The following is a 12,142-nucleotide window of genomic DNA, read 5'->3' as shown; positions in this document are numbered from 1 at the left end:
AACACCCTCCATATGTTCACCTTTGTTCAGGTGCCAGCAGATACAGTGGGCTGTGAATGGCCAAATGCAGCTCTGCTTTCCAGAGCAAAACTGCCTGGAGCTGCTACAAGGAAGGACTCATAGAGGGGGACTGACTACTACTGACTGTAAGCTGTTTGTTCCAAAATAAGGGTGCAAACAAGATGCAGGCAGAGCAGTTAACACTAATTAAGTATTTTATATAAGTCTGATCTTAACATGAGATTGCAGTGACAGCTGCAGTCTGTTTTTCAGAATTAAATTCTTTACAGCCTACTACTGTGTCTTGTCTCTACCAAGAGCATCAACATGCATGTGTTTCTCTTACTGAGCCAGCACTAATGCTTGAGATCTCCTGCAACACTCAGAAAGCCCATTACAACACCTGGTGTTTGTAAGTCATTGTGGCAACCTCCAAAGAGACTGAAGAAACTATGCTATCCAGAAGCATGGAGAACAAACATGACCAAACTGAAATGCACAGTAAGCTGCAGCTAGCTGTAGAAGTCCTTACCTCCTTATGGGAGCCATCCTGCTGGATCATCACAGCTGGAGGAAAGGCCTCATGTTCAGTTAGTGCCATTAAGGCTGTGCTAAGAGTACAAGCTCTAAATATCTGAGGTGTGGGGGGCAGAATGGCGAGGCCGGACTCTTTTCAGTGGTGAGTGGAGACAGGACAAGGGGAAACAGCCAGAAACTGCAGCATAGGAAGTTCTGCACCAATGTGCACAAGAACTTCTTGACAGTGAGGTGACGGAGCACTGGAACAGGCTGCCCAGGGAGGTGGGGGAGTCTCCTTCTCTGGAGATGTTCAAGACCTGCCTGGATGCCGACCTGTGCGACCTGCTGTAGGGAACCTGCTTTGGCAGGGGGTTGGACTCGATGAGCTCTGGAGGTCCCTTCCAACCCCTACAATTCTGTGATTCTGTGATACAAGCTCTGTTTTGTACCAATGGTGTAGTGGTTCAAAAGGCTCAGCGTGGCTCACAGTGCTCTAGAGAACTACCTGGGGGTCAAAGCAGAACCATGAACTGCAGGACGTGCATAGCTGCATCTGAGTGTGGTACAGGTGAACAAATATCCTTGGCACACACAGTATTTGGCCATTGGAAAAGAAAGCACTAAACAGCATTTGCCAGCACAAGCTTTATTCCAGCTTCTTAATTGCTTTGCAATGACACAAAATGCAAGGCTTCAGCCCTGAACAACTTCATTTCGCTACAGAGGAAAAAACTTCCCTCAAAAATACTCTGAATTTTTCTAAACCTAAAGAAACAAAACCAAACCAATGCAACAGCAGATATCACCACAGCAGCTCACAGGAAGCTCTTCATCAAGAACCCACTATCAGCTAGGCATAAGTTAGTGCCACACCAGCATTCAGTAAGGGATGCCTGTCAAGAGGCACACTGTTTGATTAAGGCACAATTTTAAAACGCCCAACAGACAGCACCAGTCTCCCACCAGCCACTGTTCATGACAAGGAGGTGTGGCAGTACCAGGCATCTGCTCAGTTGTGTAGAACACCCAAGTGCGTTGGCTGTATATTTCCTATAAAAACCCATTTTTGTGGGAATGGATGTGCATGCAGAGACTTATTACACCTCATGTGGTAAATAAGTTCTTTCTCAGAAAGGCTGGAGAACATGAGGATCTTCAGATCTAGCTGAACTGCAGCCACTTTGCTCTTCTATGGAGAAGAAAAAACAGATCAGATGTACGAAGACGTTCCCATAAACATGTATAAATGCATTATTTGAAATCACAATCACCTACAAGCCTTCAGACCAAACATTATCAGCTTGTTGGACCACACCAAAAGACTACACTTAGGAAAAGTTCAGTGTAACGACAATTCATCTCCAACAACTGAAGTGTTCAAGCAGATCAGGAACAGTGCTCTCAGAGCACAGGTTTAAGTTCAAAGCCACTCCAGCCCTCACTGGGTGCATCAGCAGCCACCGTTGGAGCTTCTGCACCCTGTCCATCAGCTCCCTCCTACTCCAAGTGCCCTTCCAGCCAATTGCACAGGTGTGCATCACGCTCCAGTTCCACCACACGTGGCCGTGCGGCCTTCACTAACGCTAACTCAGCTCTTGCTAAGAGGACATACTGATTGGAGACCATCAAAGTACTCAAGAATTGAGAGAGAAATTTGGACAGTAATAATTACCGGCCCCGGAGGAAAAAGAACACTTAAATGAAGCCGTGAGAACTGTAAGCATATCACACCAGAGACAGCAAGAGGGTAAGCCTGCGTTTGCATGGTGCAAATGAGAATGGACCGATTTGAAGGTTCACCAGTCCAACTTTCTAATCAAGTTCTCTCAAATCCCTTCTTGCCTAACATAGCACTGCTGCAGGCTTCACTGTTTGCTACTCACAGACAAGTCCATTCAGCACTGTACTGAAATACAGTTTCCCATGGGTGAAACACAGGTTGCTCAGAGAGCTTCTGCAGACTCCATCCTTGGATCAATCCAGACCTGAACAGAAGGCCCTAAGCAGCCTGATCTATTTGACACTGCTTTGAGCAGGCACAGGAAAACAAAGGCCTTTCAAGAACTCCTTTCAACCAGAACTGCTCTACAGTTCCCATAGATTACAGCAACTGTGCATGATTAGAAGAACCTGTCCTACGTCCTGTGGTAAACAGAACAGGTATTTCACTGCAAAATTTCTCAGTAAAATCAAAGATGTATGAGCATTTACTAGAATTAGAAAGCATCCAGTCCCTGAGCATCCAACCTCTTTGAGGTGCTCAAGGCAGTCTTACCTTGAAGTAAAGATTCCTCTGGCAGGGACAGCACATCTTCTGTCACATGAGTAGTTCTCTAAACAGAAGGGGATTCTGTTAGGAAGTCTGCACAACTGCCAAAATATTCTCCATTCTTCCATGTTTCTTGTAGAATTAGATTTACTTTTTACATCAGTCTTGCTGGACACTCTGGCACTGCTTCCCCCCACTGCCCCTCACCCTTAAGTCATTATAGATATCTTCTGCTCATTTTTAATTTGATGCAAAAACTACATATGAATGATCAACTAAACATTCATTGGGCTATCATCATCAGTAGCACAGCTGAAAACCTCAGTTCTGAGTTCCAGATATGAGTTTTTCATTGGTTGGTGCTACCTGAAGTTGTAGAAAACTTTACCATTTACCTAATTAGTTAGCAATATAAGTATTTTCCATTACCTACCAATTACATGCTATGCTACCATGATTAGGAGCAGGTCAGAGACTGACCTGCTGGAGAGGAGCTCTGCTCTCCAGAAGGACCTGGGTGTCCTGGTGGACAACAGGCTGTCCACGAGGTAGCAGTGTGCCCTGGGGCCAAGAAGGCCAGTGGCATCCTTTGATGAACAGAGCATGGCCTGCAGGTCGAGGGAGGTGATCCTCCCCCTCTGTTCTGTTTGGCCACATTTAGACCACTGTGCCCAGTTCTGGGCTCCCCAGTTCCAAAAAGACAGGGATCTCCTAGAAGGAGTCCAGCGGAGGGCCACAAAGATGATGAAGGGCATGGAGCATCTCCTGTATGAGGAAAGGCTGAGTGACCTGGGGCTGTTCAGCCTGGGGAAAAGAGGGCTGAGGAGGGGTCTGATCAATGTTTATAAATATCTAAAGGCAGGTGGAGAGAAATGGATGAGGCCAGGCTCTTGTTGGTGGTGTGCAGTGACAGGACAAGGAGCACCATACCCCAGGTGATCTGCCAGCCCAGCTGGGAATAACGTTCCAGACGTTCTCAGGATCTACAATCTCCTCACTGCCACTGCAGAGATTCAGTACCTGTATGGACAGAGCCAACTATGTGCAGCCTGAGAATACATTCAAAGAAAACACAGCAGTAGAAAAAACACAGCTGAGGATTCCTCACCTCCTACAATGCTTTCCATCTGGATCTTCTAAGCAAGATATAACTAGCCACTAATAAACCTGACTATCACTATTGATTTCTTTGTTAAAATTAGATTCACTGTTGAAGTACGTCACATTTGGTTCCCTCTACAGCACCCTAGCTCAAACCTCTCCTCGGATGCTAATCCAGGTATTGTGAGAGAGAAAGGCTGGAAAGCATCAATCAGAGCCAGCAGGAGGCAGATTGAAAGAGATGCCACCCTATAATCTGACATTCATCACCTACAAGCAGCTGGATCAGCCTCAGATAGCTAAGGAATTTACTAGCGATGGTCTTGGCTTCTACAACCTCAAGCATTCAGCCTTTCAGAGTTACTGTCATGAAATAATCACTTGAATTTGCAATTGCAAATTACAGTTCAAGGAACTTTTATAGATATACGATGTCTGTGTATGTATAGACATGTCTGTACAAACACACACACCCCAAACTGGAGGAAGAATCACAACCCATTGACAAACTGACTCCAGCTTTAAGAACAGTAGCACAAGGCAGCCCTGTCTGTTGTAACGCAGTGTTCACGTCAACTCCCACCAGCCATACACCCAGCCAAGATGCCTATTTCACACAGTAAGAGTAGTTGTATGTCAGTCATAATACATGCTACAATTTCAATTTCTTTCCAAGTCTTCACCGTTTTAACACTAATTCCTTAAAGAATCAGTAAAAAGATGCCAAGTTCCATGAGCATTTAATGGTAACACAGCTTCAAAGCTAAATACTAAGTTGCAATCCCAACATCACAGAACTACACCAGGAAACATCCCAGAAACCAGGGACACATCTTTCTGTCCTCACAGACCATGAAGGTGAGAAAGATTGTGAAGGCAATATCAAGTACTCAGAGAGCATCCATTCAGGATGAGATGGCTGTTTCTATCCAGCCTAGAAGCCCAGAATCACACTTTGTATTACTAAGTGGGTTTTTTTTCCTGCAGCAGACTTCTGAAAAGTTTGGCATAAGACAAAAGAAGGACCATGCCTTAACAACTACAGCAAGGAGCATTCAGTCATACTTACCCTGGTGCCCTTCTCAGATACCTCCAAAATGAGAGCCTCGCACCACTGCTGAGATGTCCACACCACACACTTGGAGCCAACAGCAAAGCCCTTCAGCTTACAAGTATATCCACTGCATCCTGCAACATCACAGAACCACAGAATGGTTTGGGTTGGAAGGGACTCCAAGGATCACAAAGCTCCAACCCCCCTGTGCCATGCAGGGCCACCAACCTCCCCATTTCACAGCAGCCCAGGCTGCCCAGGGCCCCATCCAACCTGGCCTTGAACACCTCCAGGGATGGACGGGGCATCACAGCCTCTCTGGGCAGCTGTTCCAGCACCTCACCACTCTCACAGCACACAACTTCCCCTGACATCCAACCTCCAGCTGCCCTCCTTGTGACGTATGAATGGAGAAGGAAAGCAAATCAAAAGACTCAGCTCCCTCACTACTGCCCCACAGTCCCCCAGCAGCCCTCCAAACTAGTTAATTACTTACTTAATAATTACTAATTATTACTTATGAATTAATTACTTCATTAATAAGTAATTGGAAGCCAGCAATCTGTTATACTGAACAGCCTTGAAAATGTATTCTTGTTTAGAGGTTGTTACATCAACCTCTTAAAGACTGACTGCTGTGTTACCTATGAGATACTAAACATTCTGCTTTCCACAACCCATCTGAAGTTACCACTAACATAAAGTCCTCACAGCTTATTAGGGAATAAATCAGACTTCTATAGGAAAGCTATTTTCATGTTTAAATGAATATTTTGATTACTTAGCCCCTGAAAATCAGATACTCTACCTGCACTATAGTCAGCCATGTTATCACTTTGCTTTTTTCCTGCTTCTTCGCTAGGTTTACAGTCTGAAGACTGCATGTGTGTAGGAGTGCTTCCACATTCTTTGAACAACTCCTCCATGTCTTGCTGCGTCCATTCTTTCACATAACAGTCATCTTTCTTGTGCAAATGCAGAAGCTGATCAATCTCGGCACTTACTGCTGCCAGCATATCAGGGGCCTTTGGTTGTTCCTCAGGTCTACCATCAGATGAAGGCAGCATGAGGGGAGGCTCTACTTCCATCCATTCTTCTTGCACAGCTTCTGCTCCATGAACCCCAGAGCAATTCAATTCCAGCACCTCTGCAGTCTGCCTCAGAGGCAGAGTATCAGAAGGAAACAGCTCTGCTGTCTTCCCTGCATCACTAACAGAGGGCATTGAGCTCTCTCCCTCACTAAGCGAAGGCAAGGTTCCAGACTGCAGGAGTGCTGAGTGCCCCATCTCCTCACACAGGAGCAGGGGCTCATGTACTTCCAGCGCTTTCTCTCTCGCTTCACTGCCTGAAGCAGTCTGCATTCCAAGTGCCTCTGTTTCAAGTGCTTCCTTCATCTCATCAGTGACTGAGGGCAGCGCTGCTATTTCCTCCAGCTCCAGTATCAACTCTTTCAAGTCATCATAAGAAGTGTGCATTTGCAATTCAACTAGTTCGATCAGTGCCTCTGTTGTATCACCCATCGAAGGCTCTACCTGGAGCCATCCCACCAGCTCTTCTTCATTTCCTGGCAGAGGGCTGGCTGCCTCGCCTTCTGCCTTCACCTCAGCATCCTGCAGAAACAGTAATTCAGGTGGCTCTTGTAGTGCAGATTTCATTCCACCTCCCAAACTGTGAAGACTGCAGCTTCCTCTTGGCTCTAATAATACTTTGCTACTGCTCTCATCTTCCAGTGGAGCAGTCTCTTTCTCAAAGCTGCTTCGATGCTCAGCTGTTTCACATCCACCAGCCACCTCCCGAGACTCAGCAGACACTTTTGCTTCAGACCCACCTGAACACCCACAAGGTTCACCCGAGGAGCACTGGGAACAAAGCAAAGCACTTTCCTTCACTTCTTGAGCTAATCCACCAGTAGCAGTTTCTCTTTTGAGACAAAGACCCGCATCACTGTTTGAACTTCTGTTTCCTTCTAAGGAACCCTCAGGGTCTGGAATATCTTTGTGACCACTTCCCATATCAGCCTTCCAAAAAGATTTCATCTCTTCATTAATATTCCTCCCAGGAGACTCCAGTTTGACAGCACACAGAGGGACTTCAAAAGCTTTATTCTCCTGGGTTCCAAGAACTTCAGCTTCTAGTAGGAGCTCTACAGTCATATCATAAAACTTGTCTTTGGCTTCACTAAGCCACGAGCCCTCTGAGGGACTGAAACCTGACAGACAGCAAGCAAATGCTTGATTAGGCACCTGAAGCAATTCACCTGGAATTGCTTTGAGCATCTCCAAGCTAACAGTCTCCTCACTTCCATAGTCCACATGGATAACAGCTACATCGTTGCCCTTCACGCTGCTGACCTTAGCTCTGTAGAACTTGCCATCTTCGCTGTACTTTGCTAGGCAAATATCACCACTTTTAATGCAGCTGTCCATAGAGTTTAGTCCAAGGTTTTCGGCTTCCTTTATTTTTTCCTCTATGTAGGTCATGTTTTTTTCATCAGCACTGCAACTCCAAAAATAGTCTGGACCATTCACCACCGTGATATAAACATTTACAGTCTGGCCTGCCTCGGGGAACTTCCAGGTAAGTGATGTACAGTCACAGGAAGCTTCATTTTGCGCCCCAGGAGACGAAGGCTCACACGTATTTATCACATCACTTCTATCAAGCATTCCATTTGAATAAGATCTTTCATCCACTAAATCCACTGTTATTTCACCTTGATCATCACTCAGAATAACTCCCCATTTACCATCAACCTCCTCCACAAATTCACATGTTAGCAGAGCCTCACTTACCCTCTTCGTGAAGCAAGGAGCTGCTTTCTCTGCCCAGCCTGTACTCGTTTTGCATTTAAGCCCACCTAGGAAGCAGTGAATGCCTATTGCTGGAATAGATTCTAAGTCTTCAGGGAGCCTGCGCACTTGATCAACATCAACTACTGAAGTATTACCATAATCAATATATCGGACGCTAATCAAATGGTCAGAAGCCTTCTCTTTTACCACAGCCCGGTACCACAGGCTGTCGTCTGAATACAGAGCACAGATTAAGTCCCCAGCTTGCAAGAGCAGCCCGCAGGGGATCTTTGCTAGCATTTCATCCTTTAAGCGTTCTGAAATGCTGTGAAGTTGAGCCTCATCGCTTGCCAGTTGAACATAAAAATCTAAAGGATTATTTACATAGGAGACATATGCCAACGCTGTGAGAGCCGGCAGCACGCTCTGCTGTGGCAGATCAGTTACACGCTTCAGCAGCACACAGCTGCCTTCAGTGTCACATTTATTATCCGACTCTGCATCCATCTCGGCAGAGAGCAGAGACTGCATTTCCTCCACCTTATTTAACAGAGCATCTTTCTTACTGCTGACCTTCCCCTCAGATGCCAGTAACCCAGCAGCCCATTCTCTCTTTGCAGCAGGCTGGAGAAGGTTTACATCTTTTTCTTTGACCTGCATTTTGCTACTCCTCTCTCCTCCTTGGGCTTCAGGTCTGCAGTTTTCACTTTCTCCTGCATTTGGAGGAGAGTGTGCATCCCCATTCCTCTTTTCCATATCCATACTAGAGTACAGAGCTGTACTCCTTACACACCTACACACTTCTGCATTGTTTCTTAATCTGAACTCCTCCTTCAATTTTGCATTGATTTGCATGTTACCATCAAACAGCTCAATCAACAGTTTACCATCAGATTCTTTTGCTACAACAATTGCTTTTAATTGCCTTTCAAGGACAGCTTGCTTAAACCACGCTGTAGCTTCCTGGGGAACATCAGGTACGTCAGCCAAGGAACACTTTATGGCCTGCATTGGCAAAAGCAAGATATCATGAGCATCACCCGGTATAGGAAGCAGATGATCTTCTTCAATGGTCTCTGTGTTCCCAAAATCCACAAAAAAGACTTCCTTGGTGGGTTTGGTTTTTGTAAGGACCCCCCGGTACCAGTGGCTGTCAGTATACCTGGCGAGACACAGCTCACCAAACCTCTGCCAGGTTTCTAAGCCTGACATCGTTCCTCTGAGACGAGAAACGTTTTCACTGAGCTGCAACAGGACATTCGCACACCTTTCAAGTTGGCAGTAAAATGTCTGAGGATCATCAACGTGCGTAATAAAAACATCTTCTTCACTCCCGATTTTGATCTCGTGCATGGAATAATAGAAAGAATGCAGTTGAACGGAGGCTGCCAGAGGCGTTTGAGGCGGCAGACGTTTGGCCACACCTCTGTCTGTCAGAAATTGGGATGCGCTCTGGAAAGGCGTCATTAAATCGACGATGTTGAACAGCTCCCTGTTGTTCCTCGAAGCCAAGGCAAATATGGTACATTGCAGTTCAAACTGATTTGAGGAGGCATCGACAAACTCCTGGAAAGCCAGGATCGCAGCTTCATCCCAAACAAACGGGTCTGGACCATTAGGGTGGATTAGGTTGTAAAGGCTGCACCTGAAGGCCTGGGCCTTCAGCTCGAGGAAGCGCTCATTAATGGAGCGGAGACTCGTTAGGGACACCAGCTCCCTGTTGCCGTAGTCCACATACATGACCTCTACTTCCCCCGCAGGACTGACATCGCTGACAATTAAAGCCCTGTACCACCGTTTGTCCTCTGAGTACCGGGCCAAACATGCCGACTGCGGCCGGGTGTGCGGCTGGGACGCGCTCTCACAGTACTCCTGGATTTCAGCCATCAACGCAGTGAACTCGCTGCACTTCTTCAACTGGCACCAGAAATAACCGGGGCTCTCAGCACACGTTACAACCACATCGACCGTGCATCCCACTTCCAGCTGACCCCCGTAGGAGGGACCGGGCCTCATTTCCACGTAGCTCCGCCCGCACGGGGCCGCCGGCTCTCCTTCGCCATCGCACAGGTGGGCAGGGGAGGCGCCGCTTTCGGCCTCGAGCGGCAGGCAGCGCCGGAGCAGCTGGCCGAAGGCGCCGGGAGACGCGTGCCCGGCCAGGCCCAGCCGCCGCATCTGAGCCACGAGCAGGGGCAGCTCCAGCACCAGCAGCCGCTGCGGCACCAGCAGCTCCCGCACGATGCCGGGCAGCTCCTTGCCGTGCAGGCAGCGCAGCAGCTCCATCGCCTCCTCCGTCCAGGCGGAGCTCGACGCGTCTCCGCACGCTCCGGCCGCGGGGCTCTCGGGCGGCACCAGATCGGCCACCACGCAGCCCAGCGCCTCGGGCGGCGGACCGAACAGCTCCGGGCCGCCCCGCGCCAGGTACTCGGCGGACACCGTCACCGCACGACCCTCGTCGAGCAGGAACACGCGGCGGCCGCGGCCGCGGAGGCTCAGCACCCGGCAGCGGTGCCACAGCCCGGCCAGCTCCACCAGCCCCAGCTCCCCGGCGCGAAGCTCCGCGCCTCCCGCCGGCCGTCCGGCTCCACGCTCGCTCCCCGCGGCCGCCCGGATGTCGGCGCACGGCCAGACGCGCTCCGCGCGGCGCTCACCCAGCGCACCCCACAGCCGCACCACGGGCGCCGTCGGTCGCACGTCCACGGCCCGGACCTGCAGCGAGACGGCGGCCCCGGGGCCGGGCAGCTCCGGCACGGAGCCCATCGCGCCCCGCGTAGACGGTGGCCGCCTCTCCGAGCGTGCAGCGGCGCGGCGGACGGCGACCGGGCAGCAGGTGAGCCCATGGGCGGCCCCGGAGGGGCGGAGCAGCAGGAGGAGGAGGAGGAGCGGCGCCGTCCCGTTACGGCAGGTGTACGCAGCTCCGTAAATACGCGAGTTACCGTCGGGGCGCGCCGAACCGGCTCGGCCCCCCTTCGCCGCGCACGGGCCGCCCCACGCCGGCTGTGCGGTAACGGCACGGCGCGGGGCAGAGCCTCCCGAGCGCGCTTCGCCGCCATTGGCCGAGAGGGCGCCGGGGGCGGGACATAGGAGCGGGGCTTGGCGGCTATTGGCTGGCGGACCGGCGGTGTCAGGGCGGGCCGGAAGGCGCTCTGGCGCTCCCTCGGCGCGGCCTGCAGTTCGGGGCGCTGCCGGCAGGGGGCACGCGCGCCGCCTCTGAGAACGTCTGGCCGCAGCGAAGGTGGGCGCCGCGCTTGGCGGCACTGTGGGCCGCGTGTCCCCGCTCTCACAGACCGGCTGTGTCTCTAGGGACAGCTGGAAGCTGAGAGGGGCAGCTCCGAGGCTGAGCAGGAAGGGATGCTCCTTTAGGGCTCTCTGACTGCTATAAGCTGCATAAGAATGAACGACCAGAGCCCTCCCTTCCAAGCCGGCACAGCACGGCCCGCTGCCCCCAGGTGTCGCAGCGCCCACAGCACAGCCCTGCTTGCACTCACTGCACCTCCCTGCGCCGGGACTTTACTTACACTTTTCTCTCCAAACTGGCTCTCGTTCAGCACTGTCTCCCCGAAGGCAGGCGCTGCTCCTTCCCTGCAGCTTTTCTCCAAAGGGAAGGAAGCAAAGCAATCCGTACAGCCCTAATTTCTTACACTGAATATGCTCAGAGGCTTCCGAAGTGACCCTTACGGCAGCAGAGCTCGGCACAGAACTGGTCAATAAAGATAGGAAACAGGACGGGCCGGGTGGGGTTGCCTGAGGGAAGGGAAATTTGGCTTTCCTGTTCTTTGTTTTGTAAATATTGACATGGTTTTGTAATGTTAAAAAGAACAAACACTGCAGAGCCTTCTGATCTGTCTGTAAGCCAGAATACCGGTGGCCAGGGAGCCTGCTCACACTTTAATGACACACTGCTCAACTTGGTAGAACCACAGAATCACAGGACAGGCTGGGTTGCAAAGGCCCACAACACCCATCCAGCTCCAACCCCTGCTGTGTGCAGGTCGCCAACCAGCAGCCCAGGCTGCCCAGACCCACATCCAGCCTGGCCTTGAATGCCTGCAGGGATGGGGCATCCACAGCCTCCTTGGGCAACCTGTTTCACCACTCTCGTAGTAAAGAACTTCTCCCTGATATCCAACCAAAATCTTCATCTGCTCTCGCTCGGGGCTTGCAGGCAGGGCAGCACAGAAAACAAGGGATGTAATTTTGTAATAACTGACTGTCAATCTGAAACTCAAAGCTGCTTGGTAGTGCATGTAATCCTTCCCCATAGCATTGGGCATGACAAGTATTATAGACATTGTATAATTCCATCTTAAAACACATTTTAGAGCCAAGATTTGATTTTGGCTCTAATCAGTTGATTGAATATTGGCTCTAAATACGTCATTGAATACAATCCTGTGTGTGATTATG

General features: G+C 50.1%; 1 protein-coding gene across 1 annotated transcript; it reads right to left on the bottom strand.

Annotated features, from left to right (window-relative positions):
- Positions 1–1,646: 1,646 nt before the first annotated feature.
- On the bottom strand, positions 1,647–10,495 carry TDRD6 (tudor domain containing 6; the record flags this gene model as incomplete). Its single annotated transcript, XM_079550413.1, has 5 exons — positions 1,647–1,708; positions 2,795–2,852; positions 3,719–3,808; positions 4,959–5,077; positions 5,752–10,495. 5 exons carry the CDS (start codon positions 10,493–10,495, stop codon positions 1,647–1,649), a joined length of 5,073 nt encoding a protein of 1,690 aa, XP_079406539.1.
- Positions 10,496–12,142: the final 1,647 nt, after the last annotated feature.

This window comes from Tetrao urogallus (assembly GCF_951394365.1).
Source record: "Tetrao urogallus genome assembly, chromosome: 2".
Lineage (NCBI taxonomy): Eukaryota > Metazoa > Chordata > Aves > Galliformes > Phasianidae > Tetrao > Tetrao urogallus.
The sequence above is the reverse complement of the archived record's forward strand: the minus strand, read 5'-3'. Positions and strand labels throughout refer to the sequence as shown.